The 14,140-nt window shown below is 32.0% G+C and overlaps 1 protein-coding gene and 1 non-coding gene across 3 annotated transcripts; both read right to left on the reverse strand.

Moving 5' to 3' along the window:
• Positions 1 to 15: 15 nt before the first annotated feature.
• LOC111419120 (RNA-binding protein squid) lies at positions 16 to 14,022 on the reverse strand. Of its 2 annotated transcripts, XM_023051885.2 has the most exons (8): positions 13,693 to 14,022; positions 10,619 to 10,659; positions 10,240 to 10,514; positions 10,047 to 10,178; positions 5,259 to 5,556; positions 4,157 to 4,219; positions 3,758 to 3,925; positions 16 to 494 (listed from the first exon to the last, which is right to left on the reverse strand). In XM_023051885.2, exons 1-7 carry the CDS (start codon positions 13,881 to 13,883, stop codon positions 3,822 to 3,824), a joined length of 1,104 nt encoding a protein of 367 aa, XP_022907653.1. In that variant the 5' UTR covers positions 13,884 to 14,022; the 3' UTR covers positions 16 to 494; positions 3,758 to 3,821. The 2 variants fall into 2 exon arrangements, with proteins under 2 accessions (XP_022907653.1, XP_022907655.1); XM_023051887.2 differs by lacking the exon at positions 4,157 to 4,219.
• On the reverse strand, positions 5,625 to 5,693 carry LOC111419121 (small nucleolar RNA snR61/Z1/Z11). The gene has a single exon (XR_002706903.1). It is a non-coding gene; the product is annotated as a small nucleolar RNA snR61/Z1/Z11 (small nucleolar RNA).
• Positions 14,023 to 14,140: the final 118 nt, after the last annotated feature.

Here is a 14,140-nt window from a genome sequence, read left to right on the forward strand (position 1 = left end):
TATTAAATAAAACAATTATTGATTGGACATCAGAATATTTATTACGTTTTCTTTATGATACTGGACTATGTACACATATAAGTTTATTATTTATTTTTGTATTATTATTTAAACACGAAAAGTATGAGAGTTCAAACGTTATCATACAATTAATTATACGAAAAAACTTATACTAGCGGAATAGAAAATAATGAATTTTATTTTAAATGAAATAACTCCTCGGATTTTTCTTTGTTTTCATTGATTCAATTAATTAATAACTTGATACTACAAAAATATAAAAATAACGCTTAAAAAAATCTTCTAACGCTCTTAAATTATACAAGAAAAAACTCTATACATATTACTAAGGGATGGGTAATAAAGTAAAAGAGACAATATATTGTTAGTTTAATTTAAACTTAAATTGTTTCCTTTTTGCGGCTTCTTCTTTAAATAAACATTAATTAATTGCTATTGAGACTTGATATGAAAAGATGAGATGAGGAAAACACCTGCAAAAAATTAAAAAAACAATTAATTTAACATAATAAACAATACTTAAAGATTATTAACAAAAATTATTAATCAGTGTGGTTAAATCTTCACGTTTTAAAATCAGTAGCAGAACTGGATAATAATTTCATCATTATAAATAATTCTAATTAGTTTAATTAATAATTAAAGCATTCAGGAAATAATTGCATATAAACAGTTTAGGAATTGATATATTTGGCAAATATTTTCAAAAAACTACGTCATTGTAGATAAAAACAATTATTTTTTTATAAAATTAAAAAAATATTTACAAACTAAACCTAATATCAAATCAAAAAGAAGGAAATTCGTAAGGAATGCGACATGAAAGATGCGCTCATGCAGGAGATTCTGAAACGAGCACTCAAGAATGAATACTGACGACCAGGATTGTCAAAGAAATGCAAAAATTTGAAACTGTCCAAAGTGAAACACCTCACAAGCTTTCCTGAGACGATTTCATTGTTAAAAAAAAAACCATTAGTGTTCTTGTTAAATTTACTTTTGCAGAAAACGAGAATCTTCATAAAAAGCAAAATTTACAATTAATATAATTTTGGATTTCAATAAGAGATGAATATAACCCCTTCTAATCTATTGTAACTTAAGCCCTCCAAAGGTTTTTGACAAATGCAGGTCTGGTTATGGAAAAGGTGATATTTTAAGGGCGTCAGGAAACCTATAAAACTGCGAAGTTATGTTATATTAGGTTTTTTCCAGCCTCTGAGGCCTCCCAATTATTAATTGCCTGTTTTAAGTGGCTTTTTTGTAGTCCACAGTTGGGTTGGGGTCCAAAAAAGGGCGTTTTCGCTAAGTTTTGAGCTAAAATTAACGTGGAATAGGAAATGAAGTGTCTAATTTAATTCTATGATATAAAATAAATAATATAGAGATGAATATAACCCCTTATAATCTATTGTAACTTAAGCTCTCCAAAGGTTTATGACAAACGCAGGTTCTAGTTGAACCTTAATATTGCTCCAAGGTCTGGTTATGGAAGAGGTGGTATTTTAGGAGCCTTTGCTGAGATATAAAACAGCAGAGTTATGTTATATTAGGTTTTTTTCAGCCTTTGAGCCCTCCCAAATATTAATTGCTTGTTTTAAGTGCCTTTTTTGTAGTCCACAGTTGGGTTGGGGTCCAATAAAGGGCGTTTTTGCTAAGTTTTGAGCTAAAATTAACGTGGAATAGGAAATGAAGTATCTAATTTAATTCTATGATATAAAATAAATAATATAGAGATGAATATAACCCCTTATAATCTATTGTAACTTAAGCCCTCCAAAGTCTTATGACAAATGCAGACAAATCCTTGTTGAACCTTAGTATTGCTCCAAGGTCTGGTTATGGAAGAGGTGGTATTTTAGGAGCCTTTGCTGAGATATAAAACTGCAGAGTTATGTTATATTAGGTTTTTTTCAGCCTTTGAGGCCTCCCAAATATTAATTGCTTGTTTTAAGTGCCTTTTTTGTAGTCCACAGTTGGGTTGGGGTCCAATAAAGGGCGTTTTTGCTAAGTTTTGAGCTAAAATTAACGTGGAATAGGAAATGAAGTGTCTAATTTAATTCTATGATATAAAATAAATAATATAGAGATGAATATAACCCCTTATAATCTATTGTAACTTAAGCTCTCCAAAGGTTTATGACAAATGCAGGTCCTTGTTGAACCTTAATATTGCTCCAAGGTCTGGTTATGGAAGAGGTGGTATTTTAGGAGGCTTTGCTGAGATATAAAACTGCAGAGTTATATTATATTAGGTTTTTTTCAGCCTTTGAGCCCTCCCAAATATTAATTGCTTGTTTTAAGTGCCTTTTTTGTAGTCCACAGTTGGGTTGGGGTCCAATAAAGGGCGTTTTCGTTAAATTTTGAGCTAAAATTAACGTGGAATAGGAAATGAAGTGTCTAATTTAATTCTATGATATAAAATAAATAATATAGAGATGAATATAACCCCTTATAACCTATTGTAACTTAAGCCCACCAAAGGTTTATGACAAACGCAGGTCCTTGTTGAACCTTAATATTGCTTCAAGATCTGGTTATGGAAGAGGTGGTATTTTAGGAGCCTTTGCTGAGATATAAAACAGCAGAGTTATGTTATATTAGGTTCTTTTCAGCCTTTGAGCCCTCCAAAATATTAATTGCTTGTTTTAAGTGCCTTTTTTGTAGTCCACAGTTGGGTTGGGGTCCAATAAAGGGCATTTTCGCTAAGTTTTGAGCTAAAATTAACGTGGAATAGGAAATGAAGTGTCTAATTTAATTCTATGATATAAAATAAATAATATAGAGATGAATATAACCCCTTATAATCTATTGTAAGTTAAGCCCTCCAAAGGTTTATGACAAATGCAGGTCCTTGTTGAACCTTAATATTGCTTCAAGATCTGGTTATGGAAGAGGTGGTATTTTAGGAGGCTTTGCTGAGATATAAAACAGCAGAGTTATGTTATATTAGGTTCTTTTCAGCCTTTGAGCCCTCCAAAATATTAATTGCTTGTTTTAAGTGCCTTTTTTGTAGTCCACAGTTGGGTTGGGGTCCAATAAAGGGCATTTTCGCTAAGTTTTGAGCTAAAATTAACGTGGAATAGGAAATGAAGTGTCTAATTTAATTCTATGATATAAAATAAATAATATAGAGATGAATATAACCCCTTATAATCTATTGTAACTTAAGCCTTCCAAAGGTTTATGACAAACGCAGGTCCTTGTTGAACCTTAATATTGCTTCAAGGTCTGGTTATGGAAGAGGTGGTATTTTAGGAGGCTTTGCTGAGATATAAAACTGCAGAGTTATGTTATATTAGGTTTTTTCCAGCCTTTGAGGCCTCCCAAATATTAATTGCCTGTTTTACGTGGCTTTTTTGTAGTCCACAGTTGGGTTGGGGTCCAATAAAGGGCGGTTTCGCTAAGTTTTGAGCTAAAATTAACGTGGAATAGGAAATGAAGTGTCTAATTTAATTCTATGATATAAAATAAATAATATAATATGCAATGATTGCATCAATTAAATTATTAATTTAATAATAAGTAATAACAAACTTTAGCGCCGATTTTTGTTCACCAAACTGAAATGCCTTTATTTTATGAATGTTATTAACTAATGGTTAAAAAAATCTAGAGTATCAGATTTTATATATTTTATTCATAAAACTTAAATTAAACGAAAAATAAAATCATAACCCTCTAGGTCTTTTTTATGCATTATGATGTTTATGATAAATATAAAAATCATACATACCTATGAAAAAAAACAAAAAAATAATAAAAACATCACAACTTTCTCTTATTTTTCTCGAAAATTATTAATAGGGTTGATGCCGTTGGTTGCGGCCACCACCACCGCCGCCGCCGCCGCCGCCTCCACCCCTCTGTTTACCGCCCGTATAACCTCCGCCGCCTCCAGTTCCTGAAAATGCAGCGCATTTATCTTTTAATTTTTTTCTTTTGCCGAAATGAAAGAAAAACAAAAAAAAAACGTAATAAGAAAAGAACGAAGTACTAGAAACATAGAAAAACGTAAAAAAATTAGATTCACTCTATCTATATGAAACAAAAAAACTATTTTTTCCTTGTAACTTTTACTGATTATTATTGATTTAAAGTTTTATATCTTTTTTGATTGTTTTTTGGTATGTACCTTTGCCGCGAGAACCGCTTCGTCCGCCACCGTAGCCGCCTTCGTTGTTACCGTAACCATAGTCTGTTCAGCACGCGCAAAACAAAATGAGATTATTAATCTTGTTTCTTACTTTCTTAGAAATCTTTTTTATTTTTTAATCTTTAAAAATGAAAAAAAAAGAAATTTTTTTAGTGTGTTCTGAAAACTTACTTTGAGAATTTCTTTTGTATCATGCCAAATTAAAAAAAAGGAACTAGGAGAAATAAAAATGACAGGAAAACATTATGAAATCATCAATCGTTTTTTTAAACAGAAACGCTTTATTCAAGCCTCAAAAATATTTCACAATGTGTTCCCATAATAATTAAGTAATTATAAAGGTTCAACATGCAAAAAAACTATTAAAACGTCGTTAAATCTATCTATCTACATATAAATCTATATGTATATACGTATATATACGCGAATATTTATATATATATTTATATCTTTTTTAGGAACAAACAGGGGTCTTGTTCAAGTCCTTTTTTTCCTTGTTTGTAAATAGATCTATTCCTGTTTTTTTACTGTGTGGTATGTGCAAATACTCTTTGAAAAAAATTAAAAATGGCAAAAATACATTTATGATAATAAACTTTTAAATTTAGTTACGATTCAAAAAGAGAACACAACTAAGAGCTCTCTACACGTTGGCATGCAGTAACGGCGCAGACGGCAGCAGGCCCTCAACAAAAAAATAACCAAATAAAAACAGAACCAAAAAATCAAACCAACATTTTTTTAAAAGGCAAATAAAATTGAAGAAAAAAAAAAATAAAAGACAAGAAAGTTTAATCGAGAGAATATATAAATTAAAATTAACATTAAAAAAATATTAAAGAAAAAAATATTTATGCTCTCGATAAAACAAAATAAAATTAAATACATGGGGGGGAGAATCAAATCAAGAAAAACTTCTACTGAACGCCAACGGGTAAAAGCGAACCCAAATTAAAAAAAAAAAACATAACCTCAGTAATGTCTTTCAACAATTTCTTAAGAAAAAAATTGATTTTTATTACTACCGCGCGCGAATATTCACTTTACTTTTCTTAATAGTGCCTGCTGTTAGAGTATTTACCATAATTCCCATAGTTGCTATAGTCATATCCGCCGTAGCCGCCGTAACCGCCACCGTAGTAATCGTATCCGCCGCCAGTACCGTAACCACCGTCGTAGCCACCGCCGCCGCCCCCTCCGTAACCACCCTGGCCGTACCCTCCGTACGCGCCGTAACCTTGATTTCCACCCCAATTTTGATTACTACCATAGCCGCCACCTCTTCCTCGTCCGCGACCACCTCCGCGTCCTCCCATTCTTCCACCACCACGAATATTACCCATCGCATCTGGTTTCGGTGTTGCTTTTTTCACATCAACCTAAAAATAAAATTATAAATTAATTCCTTGAAATTTATCAAATTTAGTATTAAATTAATATCGTTTTAATGTCAGTGTGGTAATATCTTCATTTTAAGTTCAGTAGCAGAACTGGATAGTTGATTTCATCATATATAAACTAATTGTAAAGATATCAGCTATGAAATGAGTAAGTTAAGATTACTTAGATTATTAAAGTACCGCCATTTGCTACCATTTTAGCTCCAAAATTAAGCGGGAAATTTAAAACAATGTCGTTCTGTTGATAAAATTACGACAAATTTTCATTCATTTTTTTTTTCTCGTGGTATTCTGAAGAGTCGTTCCTTCTTACTGCTATTTTTGCAACTCCAAAGGCAACAAGACGGCATTATTACAAGTGTGCTTTTTGTATAGTTCATTTTTTTTCTATAGTACCTGTCAAATTGTTGTAAAGTTGGCAAAATTAACAGGGAGTTTTGTTTTATCATGTTTTGAAATAGATATGTCACACTGACGTTTGAGCTTTCGTTATTCATAAAAAACGCTTTTACAATAAATATGTACTTCGTTAAAATCATATTTATCTAATTTATTAGTATTTTAACCTCAACTATTTAGTTATTGAAAATGTTACTAAAAATCAAGAAAACAACATAAATTTTATAAGGGTCCTAGATAATACCAACAGAAACCCTAAAAAATTTACATTGACAAGTATTATAGAAAAAAACGAACTATACTAAATAAGTGATGTCATGCACTGACAAGCTGTCAAACCGCCATTTTGACTTGGATAGTTCGAATACGCAGGAATCATGAACCGCGGTACTTTGATAATCTAGGGACTAATATACTTTGTATAGTAGACGCCACGAGAGCTGGCAGTAAATCATCGTTTTCCGCTCTTACAAATGCCATACGTAGTTCACAAACCGCTAGAGAGTAATGTGTGTTAGATTTAATATGTCTGCTGTACAATTCAAATGGCCACGTCGAAAAAGTACGTCTGTTCTTCTAAGGGATGTAACTCTATAATTATAACCTCAAATCGAAACATCTTGTGAGCGTTGTCATGAATCTGTTAGTGTTTTCACAAGTCGAAAATGTTTTCTTTGAAAGGAAAATCATTAAATAATATCTTTGACAATGTTTGACATATATAACCTCCATTACTAACATAACCTACATTTAAATGTATGTGGTGAAATAATCTAAGTCGTACATGCCTATCTTGATTCATACCATTTTTAAGCGATCTGTCACTGCCAGCTCTCGTGGTTTCTACTATAATGAACTAAAACTAGACCTACTAGAAAAATTCGAGACTTTCTAGTTCTAGCTTTACTTGTTATTCACCGCCAGATTGTTGTATATGTTAACACCAAAGCTAGAACTAGAAACTTTTGGGTTTAGCCATCTTAAGAGACGCAGGGCTAAACCCAAATGTTTCTAGATCTAGTACGAGTTCTAGTAACAATGCTAGGTTATGCTAAATAGCATTAGATAGCGCTAGGTTGTTATATACTTTAAAGTCTCTAGATTTACAAAGTACCGCGGTTTGACGCCATTTTGGCTAGAAAGTCACGCGGGAAATTTAAAACTACAAAACATTACGCCAAATTTCCTTTCTTTTTTTCTCGTGGTACTCTGAAGAGTCGAAAGTCCTTCTTACTATCATTTTTGCAACTCCAAAGGCAACAAGACGGCAATATTTTTGTAAATAATTGGTGAGATGCAGTGACAAGCTGTCAAACCGCCATTTTGGCTCGAAAACAGGCTTCATGAACCGCGGTACTTTGTAAATCTAGGGACTTTTATATACTTATAATGAATTAAAACTAGAACTAAGACTAGATCTAGAACTAGAAAAATTCGAGACTTTCTAGTTCTAGTTTAACTTGTTATTCACTCTGGTGAACTAACACCAGAGCAAGAATCAGAAACATTTAGGTTTAGCCGTCTTAAAAGACGCAACGCTAAACCCAAACGTTTCTAGTTCTAGATCTAGTATGAGTTCTTCTTCTGGGTTATACCAAATAGCATTAGATAGCGCTAGGTTATTATACAGGGTCGCTGATATGTATAGCTAGCAAAAAATCTTAAGATACAAAAGTTTTAGTGTTTTTTTTTTAAATCAATTACAATAAAGACAAATTAAGTATACAAGGTCAGTCAGAAAGTTATGACGAAACCAAGTTGTGTTTTCTTTAATGGAACAACTAATGTGTATATTATTCCATATTTCGGTTAATCTCGAAATTCAACCGCATTTTGACTCGAATACAGGCTTCATGAACCGCGGTACTTTGATAATCTAGAGACTTAGTTATCTTAGGTTCGCGTATAATCGCAGCAGTTTAGTAAATATCTCAGCATATCTAATCTGCGCTTAGTTGGTCAGCGGTTGTGAAATTCTAAGATATTATTAAGAATATTTGAAAGCCACGAAGATCCACGACAAGAAGATGGACTATCATGTTTGTTTTTTAATGTCTTATAGAGAGAATAGAAAACGAGGTTCAAAACGGAGGCGTAGAAGATAAATTTTGCAAAGGCCAAGGATATGGTGACAAAAGTTTGGGATGACTGAACTTAACATCTAAGCTACTATGAAAAAACAAATTTAGACCTATACTACATCCATTGTTGTTTTGTACCCTACTATGGGTTGGTTGCCCACACTTTACGTCACACTATTTGCCACGCCCAGTTAACTGTCAATGAGTTCTATGCGTTTGCGCGTGTTTTTAGAGATTATAATATATGATAGACATTTGATTTACTTTTTAAGTTAATATGAATACGTCTATGATATAACCTCTAAAAATACACAGCAAACGCATAGAACACAATAACAGCTGACTGAGCGTAAATGGCATGTTGTCACAACAATGGATGTTAGCAGTCTTGTTAGATTCTACTATCTTTGGTCCTAACAAGATTTTAATTGGACTTATGGATCAAAAACTGGACCTCAGTGCAGAAAGGCTAGGAGGCATTTAGAAGAATATGAGAGTAATAGCTTGATAATACTAAATAAGCTTAAAGTAAATAATATAAGAAAACTAAGGTTGGTATTACACTATCATAGTTCTATTCTTTGATAAAAAATATTATAGTGTAATGTACCAAATGTTATAATAATCTAAATATGATCATATCTTCTCATCAACAAAACATTTTATATTTGGAACCAAAATGGATTCTGACAAGTTTCAATGGACAATAGCTGCCACGAAATTATTAATTTCCGACTATGAAATGTTATACAATGTCCAAAGTAATGAGCATAAAAACAGAAATAAAGAGTGTGCTACAAACTGAAATAAGTTGCTAAGAATCTATGTTGTACAATAAGGCTGGAAGACTTCTTTTCAAATGAATATTTTTCTTTGAAATCATTTTATATACTTTAGACATGTTTTGAGTCACTTTTCAGTTTTCTCAATAAATAATAATAATAATATAACCCAATCCACGCTAATTTTCCTTCTTTTTGCGTTACTTTTTCAACAATAAACATAATGTAATTATTGAACCCACAGCACTAAAAGCAAAAAAATACCAGCCCAAGGTACATCTACAGAATACTTCTTTGTTATTTTAGATGCCATTTTTGTTATAAACTGTACTCTTCTCTAGCAAATTTTCTCATCAAAAACTTTATTCGCTCACATATTTAGTGCTAATTTACTAGCAGCTAGTTAAAAACGCGCTAGCAGCTTGTAAACTAGCTGGGTGTAATCGACCCTTAACCGTTGAGATGGATTGGCTATGTAGCCAGAATGAACATAAAAACTACTACAAGAATTACCTTCTAAATCATCGTGGACTTATTGATAGAAGATTGGTTGAGAGGTCGAAAAAACGATTTGTGGACGATCTAAGAAGGCAGAAGATAATGTTATGGTCCCTCTTTTCACTATGGCTTATCATGGACCACTGCAAGCCATTGGCAAAATTAATTTGCTTAATGGGAGTTATCATGCGCAGTTAACTGCATACACACAGTGGGCCATCAATGCTTAACCATCTAGACTATATGCCTGTGTGGAAGCAAACATGCTAGCCATCATCAATGGTGGCCCCATCATGAGCCAAAATGAAGAGGAGCCATTAAAGTAGACCAAGGATCACAAGCTGTAAAGTAATGGTATGGTTTTGGTCCCTACACATGTCTCTGATAATGCGTTTTAATTTTGCTATGTATATGATGGTTTTGGTCCAATATCCTGGATTTTTTGACAATGATTAAACTACACAAAATGTGTTATATAAGATCTTGTATATCTTGACTAATATAATATTATGTTAATTAAGCAGTAATGTATTGCAACATTACTCATACTTGTAGAATGTACATAACCTCAACTTACTCATAAAACATAGCTTTTAACAAAAACAAATATAATTGTATATTATATTTCTTTTTTTAATTTTGGAAAGTAATCTAATGAGGAATGAAAGAATTTTTTTCAATTAATATTATTTCATTACAATACTCGTACCTCTTTATCTTTAATTGTTTGTTTAGGTGTCTTCAATAATTCATTAACAACTTGTTCGGATTCAAATGTAATAAAGCAAAATCCTTTCCTTTGGTTTTTTGTCTTGTCAAAGGGCATTTCAACTTCGGTAATCTATTATTTTGAAATAAAACAAATTAATAATATAGTCATTTCAAATAATGGTTAAATTTACCTTTCCAAATTGTCCAAAATACTGTTTGATGTCGTCATCTGAAAGATCATTGGATAATCCGCCAACGAATATCTTGCCATGTCGCGCTTTCGCCTTCTTTGGATCAACTTTCCTGTTGTTGATAACGTGTTCGCCGGCCGCGACAACTTTATCTATCGCTTCCGCATTTGCAAAGACAATAAAAGCGAATCCTCGCGACCTGCCCGTATTCGGATCGGTTTTTACGTTGATACTTTCGATTTCGCCATAAGTGCTAAAGTATTCTCTAAGTTCCTCTAAAGGAAATTTGGAAAAAAATAGTAACAAGAAGAGAGAAGGGAAAGAAAAGAAAAAAAATTAGATTAACGTGAATAAAATTTCGTTTTTAAATTGATCTTACTGTCTGTTGTTTCCCAACTGAGGCCACCAACAAATAGTTTTCTGTGAACAAAACAAAGAGAAGAAACAATTAGCCATTTTTGGGGGCAGTTTAGTAACCACGTCTCCTAAGCGTTATTATTATTATATACTAAACAAATTCTTGTTATAAATCTGAGAACAATCTACTAACTTTTAATAGTAATAATATAATAATACAAGAGAAAGAGTCAAAAATAATAAAAAAAAATAATGGAAGGAAAAATGTTATTCATAGAGCAGCAAACAACAACAAAGTGAACTTGATCCGCGCGTTCAATCAAATGGATCTCTGCAAATCTATAAAATCTATAAAAACTGTAAGTTTAAAACGAATAAAAAAAAAGATTGGAATTATCTGCAAAAATTTTCAAAGCTTTTATCATGATGTTTCAGTTTTTAACTTTATATTATTTTTCTCTTTATGAATTCTCAATTAGAATAGCTAACTAGTAAAATAAATTTGCTTAAAAGAGAGTGTAACAAAATGGTTACTATTTATTTCTTATTTTAATAGCTTTATTTTCTGGCAGTGAGTGGCCTTTGCCCAAGGATAAATACCATGGGTGCAGGAAGATCCGCTCCAGTCGCCTTCTCCGTTCCACATTAGGTCATACACGGCTGAGACACCTGAAGGAAAGGAAGCATGGTTAATGCATATAATTCGCTTGTTAACCCTGCTAGCCTACACCGCTCACAATTTCTTTAGAGTGCAAGTAAAAAAACCGTTACTGATTTTTAATATTTATTGACTTTGAACAATTATTTTTGCTGAAATCAGAATAAACAAAGAAAAAAAAAGCTTTTCCGATTCCGTAGCCAATTTTTTATATCGATTTAGATTAATTTCAAATTAATAAATAAATCATGTTGTAGAAATCCTTTAAAACTGACCACGGTTTGGAAACCAATAACAAAATAGTAATAAATTTATTATTTAAGGTACAATTCCAAAATACGAGACATACTGCAAGCCTCAGGCGATAATACTGGTTTTGTCAATGTATTTGGTATTTTCAAAATAACTATTTAGCAAATTTTATATACAAAATCAGATGCTCCAAACTTATTATGCCAGTTTATATGTTGATTTAAAGGCTGGTCTGTGATAATAATCAAAATAAAATTGATTATAATGTGCAAAGAAAAGTTGGCAATGTTATGTTAAAAAAAAAACATGGAAGATATAGCTTAAACCCAATTTCTGTAACACTTTTGTCATTGATAATTAAGTTTCAAGCCAAAGCTTCTCCATTATGGAGCAATTTTTCAAAGAATCTGGTGACTCAAGTATCTCCATATGAATGGTGCAAAATGAAAACTAAAAATGAAACAAAGAACTTTTTCTTAATTTCGTTTGGTGCATTCAAAGCTTGGAAAGCTTTGACAAATTGGAAACTGAAAAAGCATCTAAATTGACTTTTATATTTAAAATGTTCAATCAGTAGTGCCAATTTTCAGCTGTTTTAGCTAAAAAGTTGCGTAAAAAACATCTGTTTTTTTGCCAACCTTGCTTAATTTGCAAGTATTATTCTTAACAATTAAAGACCTTGCAACAACAAAGAGGCAGCTCCAAAAAAATATTAGCCATCAGTTGGTGCAATCCTGGTAGGTCAATATAGGTCTATTCACCTTCTACTAGTAATAAAGACGATTGCGAAAATGGAAAGAATGAACCAAATAACAAGTTAAAGTTGAGGTTGTGAAAAAAAAAAAGTTTAAATGGCGAAAAAAGTACGTAAACAAAATGCCAATGTTAAAAATTAACCCAGAAATTCTCTATTTCTTTATAAATTGAAAACAAAAAGTGAGCAAACACGCATTTTGTGCATTTCAAGGAATATCCAGAAACAGAGTAGAAATTCTAGCTTCTCATATTGAAATAGCCAAGTCATTATCTGCATCAACATTAATAAATAATCCAATTTCAAGAAAACGACGTCTAATAAGGAAAAGGACTATGCTATATCAAAACTTAGAGTAATATCTTACAGCAGTGAACTAGAAGAAAACCAATATCTGCTGGTTTGGTGATTCTTAAGGATTTCCAAATAGTCAGAACTAATGAAGAATTAAAATTTCAAACATTAAACAATATAATAACATTAGCAAATAAGTATGTACCCAAAAATGTTTTACAATTTTACAGACCTTTAAAATCTGATGATGTGGTGAAAATCATTAAGACATTGGTGTTTCAACATCTATAAAATACTAATAAAGTAATTTTTTGTAAATTGATAGTAACAATGAGATAGCTCTAATACACAATTATGAATAAACAAATTTGAATGTTGCTAAAAATGACTTTAGTCAGTGTGAAACTTTGATTATACCTAATAGAGAAAAAAAACTAATTGCAAAGGACTTAGGGTATTATTACAAAAAAGTTTTTTGTGCCCCCTAAACAATTTGTTAAAAAGTTTTGTTTTAAATTCACTTCTTTAGATTTTGAACTATATCAAATAAGCTGTGAGGCACTGTATGTATCCCATAACATTAAAGGCACTTAAAAATGGTAAAATAAAAAAATTTTGACAAAAAAAAGTATGTTTAAAAATTAATGTCGTCTGTATCAACCAATAGTGTCGCCTGCAGTTTGCAGTCTATATCAGGGAATTGTACCTTAAAAAAAATATCGTTAGTAATAATAATCTACACACAAATCTAGGAAAAACCAAATACCATAAATAAATTTCGATTATTAAACAATTTCCAACATTAAATTGAAACGGCATTTTCAAATTAGGCGCCAAAACGGAAACGCTTTTGGTATGGCCGCCATTTTGTTCATCAAGAGTCAACGAAGGACGCTTTACTTTAAAAGGAATGAAATTGTTGAAAAATAATACAAACCGTTCACAGATAACTTCTACAATGATTAAATCCGATCAAAAAATCAACGGGGGTTACCGAAAAAGCTACGATGTACCTGGATTACAAAAAATTCTTGACCGGTTATTATCAGACAAACAAACCAACATGATGCTTATATAAACACTTTTTAATCTCTTAATTTTAATTTATTTAAATAAGATATAAATGCATTAATCATACCTGTCGTCATCGCGTCCGGGTGCATCGGCACTTCCACTATCTGCAGGAGCGTCACCGCCGCCCCCAACGCCACCACTTCCACCGTTTTGTCCGTTTACTTGGTTATCGTTCTGTACGAAATTTTGATCTGTAGGTTTAACGTCCTGGGAGAAATCCTCACCGTTCTCCATCGGACAGTCTTGACTTGCCATTATTATTAATAATTAATTAATTAAAACTAATTCTACGTATTTTTTTTTTAAATTTCTTCTCTTAATTATTTAGAATAAATTTTTTTTTAACACCAACTCTATCACGTCCAAACAGGTCGAGAGTACGATGAGAAGAGAGCGCCGGAAGAGGAACGCTGGGGACCTCGCGCGCTTTGCATTCTGGGTAATTTGGGCGTGGGTCGATAACCAATCAAAACCCTTAAAACGATCACCTTTTTTGAGGTGGGAACCAGCGG

Source organism: Onthophagus taurus, chromosome 10 (assembly GCF_036711975.1).
Source record: "Onthophagus taurus isolate NC chromosome 10, IU_Otau_3.0, whole genome shotgun sequence".
Taxonomy (NCBI): Eukaryota; Metazoa; Arthropoda; class Insecta; order Coleoptera; family Scarabaeidae; genus Onthophagus; species Onthophagus taurus.